This window comes from Oncorhynchus clarkii, chromosome 4 (assembly GCF_045791955.1).
Source record: "Oncorhynchus clarkii lewisi isolate Uvic-CL-2024 chromosome 4, UVic_Ocla_1.0, whole genome shotgun sequence".
NCBI lineage: Eukaryota > Metazoa > Chordata > Actinopteri > Salmoniformes > Salmonidae > Oncorhynchus > Oncorhynchus clarkii.
The window spans coordinates 38564095-38575339 of NC_092150.1; the positions used below are offsets into that span (position 1 = coordinate 38564095).

Consider the following 11245-nt stretch of genomic DNA (forward strand, 5'->3'; position numbering starts at 1 on the left):
CCCCTGCCCAGTCATGTGAAATCCATAGATTAGAGCCTCATTTATTTCAATTGACTGATATCCTTATATGAACAGTAACTCAGTAAAATCGTTGAAATTCTTGCACGTTGCGTTTATATTTTTGTTCAGTGTATGTCCAGATTAATAGTAATATTGCCACAACAGTGATGCTTTTGGAAGATAAATCACAGCATGAATAGATTGTAGATCTGTATTGCTTTTCTGTATGTCGTAGATTATGGAGATGAGATTCAAAATGGAGCAGGCAGATGAAATGTATTAAATGAATCATGTCGTTTACAGAATGCAGAAATAAAAGGATCCTCGCTCTCTCCATCATTGCAGGCAGATGACGTCATCAACACATAACGGGCCAAACATGACCCAGAATGTCCTGTGTGTTTCCCGGACAGCGTTGACCGTGACCGATCAATCTATCCATAGGGTGCAAACGCAGCTACCTCCTGTTGAAAAATGGCCTCGCAACGCAAGCAGGCTATTGGCCGCGCAGATAAGAGGCTACAGCAGAACACACCGTTGGTACCCTGTGTGTGTGTGTGTGTACCGCTCCATACAAAGAGAATTTATACAAGCTAGCCAGCTGGGCACATAAGCTTCTGCACAATAAATCCCAATAATCCTTTACGGGAAGGGAAGACGGTGAGAGAGAGAAAAACACACAGTGTTCAATTAGCTCGGCCATTCTATTGGCATGGTAGAGAGAGACGTTCTCTACAGTGGCTGTGCCCTTCCCACCAAATGACATGTAAGATCCCTGGAATGCATGCACTCAAAATAGGAGCACAGCTTATGACATTTGAAGCTGCCAAACACACACACACACACACACACACACACACACACACCTAGCAGATGAGACGGATAAATAAATAGAGAATAAATTCAAGTGTCTCTTACCTTCCATCATGATTGCAGATTTGCATTCCTCTATCTCCAAGGAGCCTGGAAAGAAATCAGGAAGGGGAGAGAAGCCCCTGGTTACCAGATGACACGGATAGAATGGAGAACAGAACCTAACACAGGGCTAACCTAGCGCTACAGCTAACACACAGCCTCCAACACTGCCACACGCCGTCTGTCTACTGGCCCAGGGTCCATGCACCACGACTGGGCAGAGAGGGGAGCTGGCTGGGCTCAGTGCCGATCAGAAGCCCGAGAGAGGCTGTGGCTTAGGCCATGGATGCTGCTTCCACTGCTACGGCGCCTCTAACTTACACAATCAGCCAAGGATGCTGAGAGGAGGAGAAAAAAAACTATTGGGAAAAAAAGAGAAAGAGAGGGGGTAGAGAGGGAGGGAGGCAGAGCGAGAGAGAAAGAGAAAGAGGGAGGCTTGCTGAGGTCACAGCTGCTCTCAGCCAATCCTCGAGGTTCTCCGCAGAGTCACATGCATTCGGCTTGCATCCCCTGATAGCCTGGCCCTAGAGAACGACAAACTAGTAGCCTCCCTCCATCACACCACACATCTATACGCACACACATTCGCACACACCTACCCACACACACAGGCAAACTCAAACACAGAGAACACGCACGCGCGCACACACACAAACAAACATAAATAACGCACACACACCCCTCCCCTGCCTACCTTGTGTGTATGTAGACTCTGCAGAGTGATGAATGAGATTAATTATTTGCTCGTCGACAGAATAACGAGCAGGTTAAAGTGAACTGACAGCCCATTTTGAGGACACACTCACGAACACACACCCTGATCCTGGTTACAGAATAAATGTATATGCCCTCCTAACGGGTATACTCCATTCTCTGAAGGTTTAAAAGTCTATTTTCACAGAGCTCGGCCTTCTCTAAGTCTGCCTGCTACTCCCTCCCTTTTCTATATCACTGTTTTTGCTCTGCCTGCTGGCTCAGTATGACTGCTCTCTCTCTCCACCTCCCACCATCCCTCTCTCTCTCTATGCCCCTCCCTTTCTCTCTCCCTCTCCGCTGCCAATGCCATTGGGGATAACGATCAATCATTGTGACGTCAGGGAGACCGACGCCATGTACAGCTGCCTCTCTAGACCCAGCCCAACCGAGGGAGGAGCTACGGTCTTCTATCGTTTATGCTGCTACTGCTACTCTCAGCCTGGATGGACCCAGATTGAGGAGAGGAGGGAGGGAGGGAGGTGTGTGTGTGTGTACTGCTACTCTCAGCCTGCTGCCAGTGAGAGGGGATGAGGGAGAGATGGAGGGAGGGGAGAGAACGAGGGTGGGAGGGAGGTGTGGATGTGTGTGTGTGCATGGAGGCTGGTGATTACTTTTAAATGTGGGGCTGGATGGAGCCAGAGGCTAAGGGATGACCACTAACGGAGTAAAGACAAAGAGTGAAAGAGAGAACAAGGGGGAGAACAAGAGAACTGGGGGAGAAAGAGAGAGATTGGGGTGAAATAGAGGAGAGGGAGAGGGAGATAGAGGATGTTTATGTTTCTGGCTATGGAGCAGAGACTGGATAGAGAGAGACATGAGCTGCTGGACAGCCTGGCAATTAGCCAAGCACTGCTCAAGCCTCCATAACAACAACAGCAGCCACAATAATAGTGACAGAGCTACTCTTGCAATAGAAAATGATATTACTCAACAAATGACTAAATCACTTGCAGATGCAGAATATACAATATCTATAAACAATTCAGATTTAAAGAAAGATGTAAGCTAGGCTTCTTACACAGGGAGACAGATGAGACACATGCTGTCCTGCCTGTTTATGAGTCCGCCTGTCACACTTTAAATTGAGCCAGCCCTGTGTCTCTTCGTGTACAATGCATTATCCGGGTCATGCTCAAGCCCATGTGAAATGTTCTCCCTCTCCCGCTTTCTTCTCCCTCGCTCTTCATTGCTTGCTCCCTCCCTCTCGCCCCCTCTCTCCCCTCATTAAGCCATGGCATGCTCCCTCCCTCTCCCCCTCCCTCTCTCTGTATACTTAACACCCAGCAGATGCTTCCTGAGAGAAGTCCCCTCCCTGCCCACAGCTTTATCTCTTCTCCCCCCTCTCCCTCCATTCCTCAGGCTACCCCGAGCTCTGCCAGACGAGGTGGCTACTCTCCTCCACTGTCCCCCAGAGGAGATTTAGCCACCAGCCGGTGAGCAGTGACAAAAAAAGGGAAGGAGGGAGGGGTAGAGGGGACTTGCTAAATAAAGCCTAAAGTACTACGCTGGGTTTTGATTCTGGAACATGGTGGCATTGAGAGGAGAGACGCTGGCGTTAACTAAGAGAAGACTAGACACTTACAACCAGCAGGATACACTGACTCAGTCATGGCTGTACAGCAAGGGGCTGGGAAACTGCCACCTTAAATCACCAGAGACTGCTACAGCATGAGAGGGGCAAGGAGGCCACAAGACAGAGAAACACAGGGAATCAGGTGGGCACGCAAGACCACCGATTGAGAGAGGGAAAGAGAGACGAGGGAAAAAAAAGGAGAGAAATGAGGAGGAGATGATGAGGGTAAACAATAGAGGATACGAAAGAAGAGCTGATGAGGGAATGAGGGAAAAGAGATGAGAGGAGCTGGCAGGAGAGAACAGGAAGCAGTGCCTTTTGATCAACTAATTTGAAGGCCATGTAATGTATTTGGCTATTTCAGCCACACCCGTTGCTGACAGGTGTATAGAATCAAGGACACAGCCCTACAATCTCTATAGACAAATATTGGCACCAGAATGACCCATACTGAAGAGCTCAGTGACTTTCAATATGGCACTGTCATATTGACACCTTTCCCAACAAGTCAGTTTGTCAAATTTCTGCCATGCAAGAGCCGCCCCGGTCAACTGTAAGTCCTGTTATTGTGAAATAGAAACGTCTAGGAGCAACAATGGCTCAGCCGCGAAGTGGTAGGCCACACAAGCTCACAGAACGAGACCGCCGACTGCTGAAGCATGTAAAAATCACCTGTCCTCGGTTGCAACACTGACTACCGAGTTCCAAACTGCCTCTGGAAGCAACGTCAGCACAATAACTGTGCATCGGGAGCTTCATGAAATGGGTTTCCATGGCCGAGCAGCAACACACAAGCCTAAGATCACCATAAGCAATGCCAAACAGACGCTGGAGTGGAGTAAAGCTTGCTGCCATTGGACTCTGGGACAGTGGAAACGCGTTCACTGGAGTGATGAGCCATGCTTCATCATCTGGCAGTCCAACGGACTAATATGGATTTGGCGGATGCCAGGAGAATGCTACCTGCCCAAATGCATAGTGCCAACTGTAAAGTACGGTGGAGGAGGAATAATGGTCTTGGGTGGTTTTTCATGGTTCGGCCCATGCCCCTTAGTTCCAGTGAAGAGAAATCTTAACGCTACAGCATACAATGACATTCTAGACGATTCTGTGCTTCCAACTTTGTGGCAACAATTTTGGGAAGCACCTTTCCTGTTTCAGCAGGGCCCATAAGTAAGCACTTCACTGTTAGTCTACACCTGTTGTTTACGAAAAATGTGGCAAATAAAATGTGATTCTGATTTTAAACTGCTGTGGTCGGAGGGGCTTTGCTCGTTTTAGTTACTGTATTTCTATGGCTGGAAAACTGGAGTACAGCTCCAGGAATGGTAGGTCACTGTCACAACAGCCTACTGCAAGCATGCTTATTGAGACATGCTTACTGGCCAGGGTGTGCAGGCTTTTGTTCCAGCTCAGCTCTAACACACATGATTCAACCAATTGTGATCTAAATTGAAGATTGTGATGAAGTTATTAGCTGAAGCAGGAGTGTTAGAGCTGGGCTGAAACAACAACAACAAAAAAACATGCACTTGCTATTGATCTCCTGGACTGGAGTCTGGGACCCCTGCATTTGGCAGATAATGGTAGCTTCCATCAGTTGCACCACTCCGCACAACTACAAGCAGTTACGTCAGATAGCCAGTAGGAGGAGGTGAAGAGAGTAGGAGGAGCTGAAGGAGCAAAACCCACAGAAAGGAGGACAGAACGTTTCCTGTGGAGTAGATATCCTCATCCAGAGCCATGTATTTAGCATTTGTATTTATTTATCTTAAAACACTTGGCTCGGTCCTCACCTACCAATTGTCTACCCCTTCTGTGGTGCAGCTCTACTCTACTAGTCCCTGACCCATTTCTACTGCAGGTAGACTAGAGGATCCTTTAAGGACAGCAGCAGACCACGTGGGCACTGTTCTGATCTACATTGTGGGCCTCCCTCTACTATACCTCTCTGTGACGCCGCTGCACCAAACACAACCAAGAGAGTAACAGGTACATTTGGGAGGGGCATGTATACATCCGCACGCACAGAAATAAAAAAGACAACACAACTATAGAACGCACACATACTTGTAAGCACCGTTGCAGTGCAGTAGTGTACCCGCACACATTCACACAGAGGAAGTTGACAGAGAGGGGAGGGAAAGAGAGAGAGAGGTGTGCATACCTGCGACAATGCGAAACCAGCCGGTACACAGCTCCTCAGCCATCTACAGCAATCTCCATGGAGCAGGTCACATATCTGGAATATCCACAGGGGGACAGAGAGATGGAAGGACGAAGGGATGGGAAATAGAGATGGACGGCAGAGTCTGTGAGGAGAGAAAGAAAGAGAGGGACCAGTCGCATTAGAGGAGGAGTGAGGATGACTGCACCTGACTGAGCTCCCTGGCTGAGGGGACAGATGCGCGCACACACACACACACACACAGAAGGACCTGTGGAAAATGCTAATGTAGTCCTGTAGAAGTGCTGTCTGGGCCGCTGTCGGTCAGTGAAAGTGACGATACACAAACAGCCTGAGTGTACCTGACCTGTATAGAAAAGAGCCACTTCTCTGTGCACTGAACACTGGGCCAGTGGCATTAACCCCTTGCACCCTGGGAGAAAGAGGGAAACGAGCAAGGAGAGGAAGGAGAGAGAAGGGTGAAAACAGGGAAAATGTGTCAGATTAGTAAGAGAAATAGGATGAAATAGGATGAATCCTCCTACTTTTAACAGTCTTTCATTAATGTATGGAGGAAATAAAATAAACATAAACAATAAACAGGATGGAAAGACAAACTTTCTGCAGCAGAGACGCCAGTGCCACATGCCTCTGCTGCCTCCTGCTGGTTGTATTCTAACAGTGCATCTCTTTCGATACATCTGACACTGCCAGAGTCATAAAACTGGCCTTGTGAACTCATCGCTCGGATTATTACACTTGGCAGTGTTGAGATGTCTTTTAAACGTCACTGTGGTTGACACAATGGTTAACCACCCTTAGATGTCAGGGGTCACATATGCTACATAGATGGTTGTTGGTATAAAACAAATCAAATGACCTACCACATCAAAATGCAATTGAATTAAAATGGCAAAGAAACAAATAATGTAATAGATTGCAGTTTCAGCGCCTAATCAGATGTCATTTTAGAGACTCTGAAATCAGACAATGAACTGACTGCATAATTGTAAAGGCAGGCGGACAAATTAAAATGCATCTAGAAATGTAACATCGGACAGGACACATTTTTACTAAGCCTAGAATATCCCGTTGAAGTGGTGCACTGCCTGGCTCAAGCCTGAGTCGGATACAATCTCCATCAAACAGTTATAGTTGTGACTAGATGATGTGTCCTGATGGCATTACATGTTTTACACGTGTGCAACTCCTACATAAAACATGACTACTGGCTGGCTCAACTGACTCTTCGTCCCAGAATACTGTATGACCCGTTCTGACAAGCACTGCCTTCTCCGCTCCTGAGCGGAGAGAAAGATGTCATTGATATCAGAATATCAGAGCAGAGCTGAGCCTGCTGCTGCAGTGTCATCTCAACTCAGTATCTCTTTTCCTCCTCCACTTTTAGCAGAGCTCAACAGCCTGCTCTCGACGCTTACAGACACGATCATTCATCTGCTGAAGTTCATGATACAGCAGTTCTTAATTGCCAGATATTCCTCCCGCATGCTTGACACTGTAACAAGGTGGGGGATTTTCCATTTCAAATGCAGCAGAATTGGACAAACAAACAGGCTGCCAAGACATCCCCTCATCCTCTCCCGCTCTCTCTCTCTTTTTCTCCCGCTCCCTCTCGCACGCTCGCTCCCAGCCTCCATCAGTCTCTCTCGCTGACCTACTTTTACTCTCGCATCAGCAGAGGGCAGTCTTGCACTTGGCACATCGTTCCTCCATCATTCGTCTCTGGATCCCTTCACATCCCTTCACATCCCTTTTCAACAACAAAAACATCAGTGTTTTTCCACTAACCCAGAAACCAATTAAATATATATCCAATAGTAAGCTAAAGGTAAAGTGTCAATTTTCTGGCGATCTATTTGAAAGGAGGGTGATTGATGATTTGAGTACTGGAGGAGTGAAGATGGTACTTCTGTCCCGAGTGCTGGGCAACGGTCAAACATGTCCCCTCGGCGCGTGATAGCGGTGCAAAGACGAGAGGGGAGACCAGGAGTGGCGAGGGACAGCGGCAGTCAAGGGGATGACTAAGGGTGTCAAACTGAGGCTGAGCTGACACAAACAAACATTAAGATAGAACGGTGAAAGGTCTCCTGCTCTTTTTTTCTATCAATGTAATTGTCTGCATCATTTGCAATCCCCCTTATATATTTTTTATAAATATAACATTTTAAATATATATATATTTATTTATTTTCCGTTATTATTTTCCCCTAACCCTACCACCTCTCCCCTAATTGGAGTAAACTAATGGAAAAGAACACTTAGGCTTCCACTTCCAACTTATACATACTATATACAGTGGGGAGAACAAGTATTTGATACACTGCCGATTTTGCAGGTTTTCCTACTTACAAAGCATGCCGAGGTCTGTCATTTTTGTCATAGGTACACTTCAACTGTGAGAGACGGAATCTAAAACGTGATCCTAACTGACCTAAGACAGGGAATTTTAACTAGGATTAAATGTCAGGGATTGTGTAAAACTGAGTTTAAATGTATTTGGCTAAGGTGTATGTTAACTTCCGACTTCAACTGTATAAATAGCATTCGATTAGTTCCAAGAATATTTTATCATTTAAATTGAAAAACTAGAAGTTTTGATTCTGGCGTCGTTTTGTGTATCAGTTCATAAACCACGTGGCATGGAATCGGTACATCGAAAATCTCTTCCCAAATATTTAAATGAAACTGGTATACTTTTTTTATACATCACAATTTTCTTTAACCAATTTCGGTTCCTTACTTTCCTTACTTTCTCCCCCTTCCACTTGCCTCTTCCATTTTTGCAGTAATACTGCAATTAGTTGGTTGTAATTTTGGATAAAGCAGAAATGTCCATATATTTTTGTTAGCTGCATGTGTGACAACTCCCCTAGTCCTATTTATGACAGAATTTACAAAGATTGTACAAGTGCTTGAGAGAATGCCAAGAGTGTGCAAAGCTGTCATCAAGGCAAAGGGTGGCTACTTTGAATAATCTAAAACATATATTGATTTGAATAACACTTTTTTGGTTACTACATGATTCCATATGCGTTTCATAGTTTTGACTTCTTCACCATTATTCTACATTGTAGAAAATAGGAAAAATAAAGAAAAACTCACAAATGAGGAGGTGTCCAAACTTTTGACTGGTACAGTATAAATAGCCCTGTCTAATTGTCTGGTTTGCCATTCAAAAATAACATTTAATATTTTTTGCTCATATAATAAAATTTAAAAAAACAAGTCGTTAGATGTAGGCAGGGCCATAAGCAAATAGGTAAACTGGGATATGACTAAAGAGTTAATCAGAGTGATTTTTCCACACAGTGCAGACATTATTAATATTGTAAATGAAGATTGTAGCTGGAAACGGCAGATTTTTTATGGAATATCTACATAGATGTTCAGAGTAGAGGTTGGCCGATTAATCGGAATGGCCGATTAATTAGGGCCAGTTTCAAGTTTTCATAACAATCGTAAATCAGTATTATTGGGCACCGATTTGCCGATTAACTTGGTAAGTCAGTTATTTAACTAGGTAAGTCAGTTAAGAACACATTCTTATTTTCAATGACGGCCGAGGAACGGTGGGTTAACTGCCTTGTTCAGGGGTAGAATTTCACCTTGTCAGCTCGGGGGATCAATCTTGCAACCTTACAGTTAACTAGTCCAATGCAATAACGACCTGCCTCTCTCTCGTTGCATTCCACAAGGAGACTTGGAGCCTGTTACGCAAATGCAGCAAGCCAAGGTAAGTTGCTAGCTAGTATTAAACTTATCTTATAAAAAACAATCAATCATAATCACTAGTTAACTACACATGGTTGATGATATTACTAGATATTATCTAGCGTGTCCTGCGTTGCATATAATCTGACTGAGCATACAAGTATCTGACTGAGCGGTGGTAGGCAGAAGCATTCAAACAGCACTTTCGTGCGTTTTGCCAGCAGCTCTTCGTTGTGCGTCAAGCATTGCGCTGTTTATGACTTCAAGGCGGCTATCAACTCCCGAGATGAGGCTGGTGTAACCGACGTGAAATGGCTAGCTAGTTAGCGCGCGCTAACTAGAGGGACTGAAGCTATACTGTTACACTGGCAATACTAAAGTGCCTATAAGAACATCCAATAGTCAAAGGTTAATGAAATACAAATGGTATAGAGGGAAATAGTCCTATAATTCCTATAATAACTACAACCTAAAACTTCTTACCTGGGAATATTGAAGACTCATGTTAAAAGGAACCACCAGCTTTCATATGTTCTCATGTTCTGAGCAAGGAACTGAAACGTTAGCTTTCTTACATAGCACATATTGCACTTTTACTTTCTTCTCCAAACACTTTGTTTTTGCATTATTTAAACCAAATTGAACATGTTTCATTATTTACTTGAGGCTAAATTGATTTTATTGATGTATTATATTAAGTTAAAAATAAGTGTTCATTCAGTATTGTTGTACAACAACAAAAAATTTAATCATCCGATTAATCAAAATCGGCTTTTTTGGTCTGCCAATAATCGGTATCGGCGTTGAAAAATCATAATCGGTCGACCTCTAGTACAGTGGCCCATTATCAGCAACCGTCACTCCTGTTCAAATGGCAAGTTGTGTTAGCTAATCCAAGTTTATAATTTTAAAAGGCTAATCATTAGAAAACCCTTTTGCAATTATGGTAGAATTGAGTATCTGGAGCATCAGCATTTGTGGGTTCGACTACAGTCTCAAAATGGCCAGAAACAAAGAACTTTCTTCTGAAACTCATCAGTCTATTCTTGTTCTGAGAAATGAAGGCTATTCCATGTGATAAATTGCCAAGAAACTGAAGATCTTGTAAGATCAGTTTAATTGCTTCTTTAAATCAGCACGACAGTTTTCAGCTGTGCTAACAATTGTAAAAGGGTTGTCTAATGATCAATTAGCCTTTTAAAAGGATACATTTGGATTAGCTAACACAACGTGCCATTGGAACACAGGAGTGATGGTTGCTGATAAATGGGCCTCTGTATGCCTATGTAGATATTCAATTTTTTTTAAATTATCTGCCGTTTCCAGCTACAATAGTCATTTACAAAATGAACAATATTTCTGATAATTTTAATGTTATTTAATGTGCTTTTCTTTCAAAAACAAGGAAATATCTAAGTGACCCCAACATTTTGAACGGTAGTGGACATGTATTTTCCTTTCCATGGTAGCAAGATCTTGTCTTTTTTTGCTAACATTCTATTAAAATGTATTGTAATGAGATTATTTCTTTCTTTCGGGATATGAATACTGAGTATGTCCACTTCACTGTCAGACCATTTTATTGGTAAACTACACAGTAATGTAAAAGTTTTATTTTTTGTGATCCAATACATAATATAGTACACATTATAATTTGATTTTAATAGCTAACATTTCAATGGCCATAATAAATAGATATGCCAATAGCGGACCACCTTGTTTACTCCTTGATAGGTTAAGAGTTTCTGAGAAGTAACCATTATTTACTATTTCACACCTAGGGTTAATATACATAACTTTAACCCATTGAAAAAGATATTCTCCAAAATTGAAATATTCCATTTATATATAAATTCCAGTCGTACTTTATCAAAAGCCTTTTCAAAGTCAGATATGAATACCAGGCCTGGTTTCACAGATTTTTCACAGTTTTCTGTTGTTTCCAGTACTTGTGTTATATTATCTTCAAGGTATCGTCCATTTAAAAACCTATCTGATTAGGATGAATCATATTCAACAATACCTTTTTAATTATATGCACTGTCCTAGAATTGTTGCATCACAACAATGAAGTGTAAGGGGCCTCCAATTTTTTAAATGGA

At 43.4% G+C, this 11245-nt stretch overlaps 1 protein-coding gene across 1 annotated transcript in view; it reads right to left on the reverse strand.

The window, feature by feature from the left end:
* Positions 1-5555, reverse strand: part of LOC139406794 (SH3-containing GRB2-like protein 3-interacting protein 1) — an 88936-nt gene extending 83381 nt beyond the window's left edge. The window contains exons 1-2 of the mRNA XM_071149831.1: positions 5412-5555; positions 919-963 (exon numbers count right to left, since the gene is read on the reverse strand). Coding sequence (XP_071005932.1) covers positions 919-963; positions 5412-5454 — 88 coding nt within the window. The 5' untranslated portion in view covers positions 5455-5555. The remainder of the gene's footprint in view (positions 1-918; positions 964-5411) is intronic.
* Positions 5556-11245: the final 5690 nt, after the last annotated feature.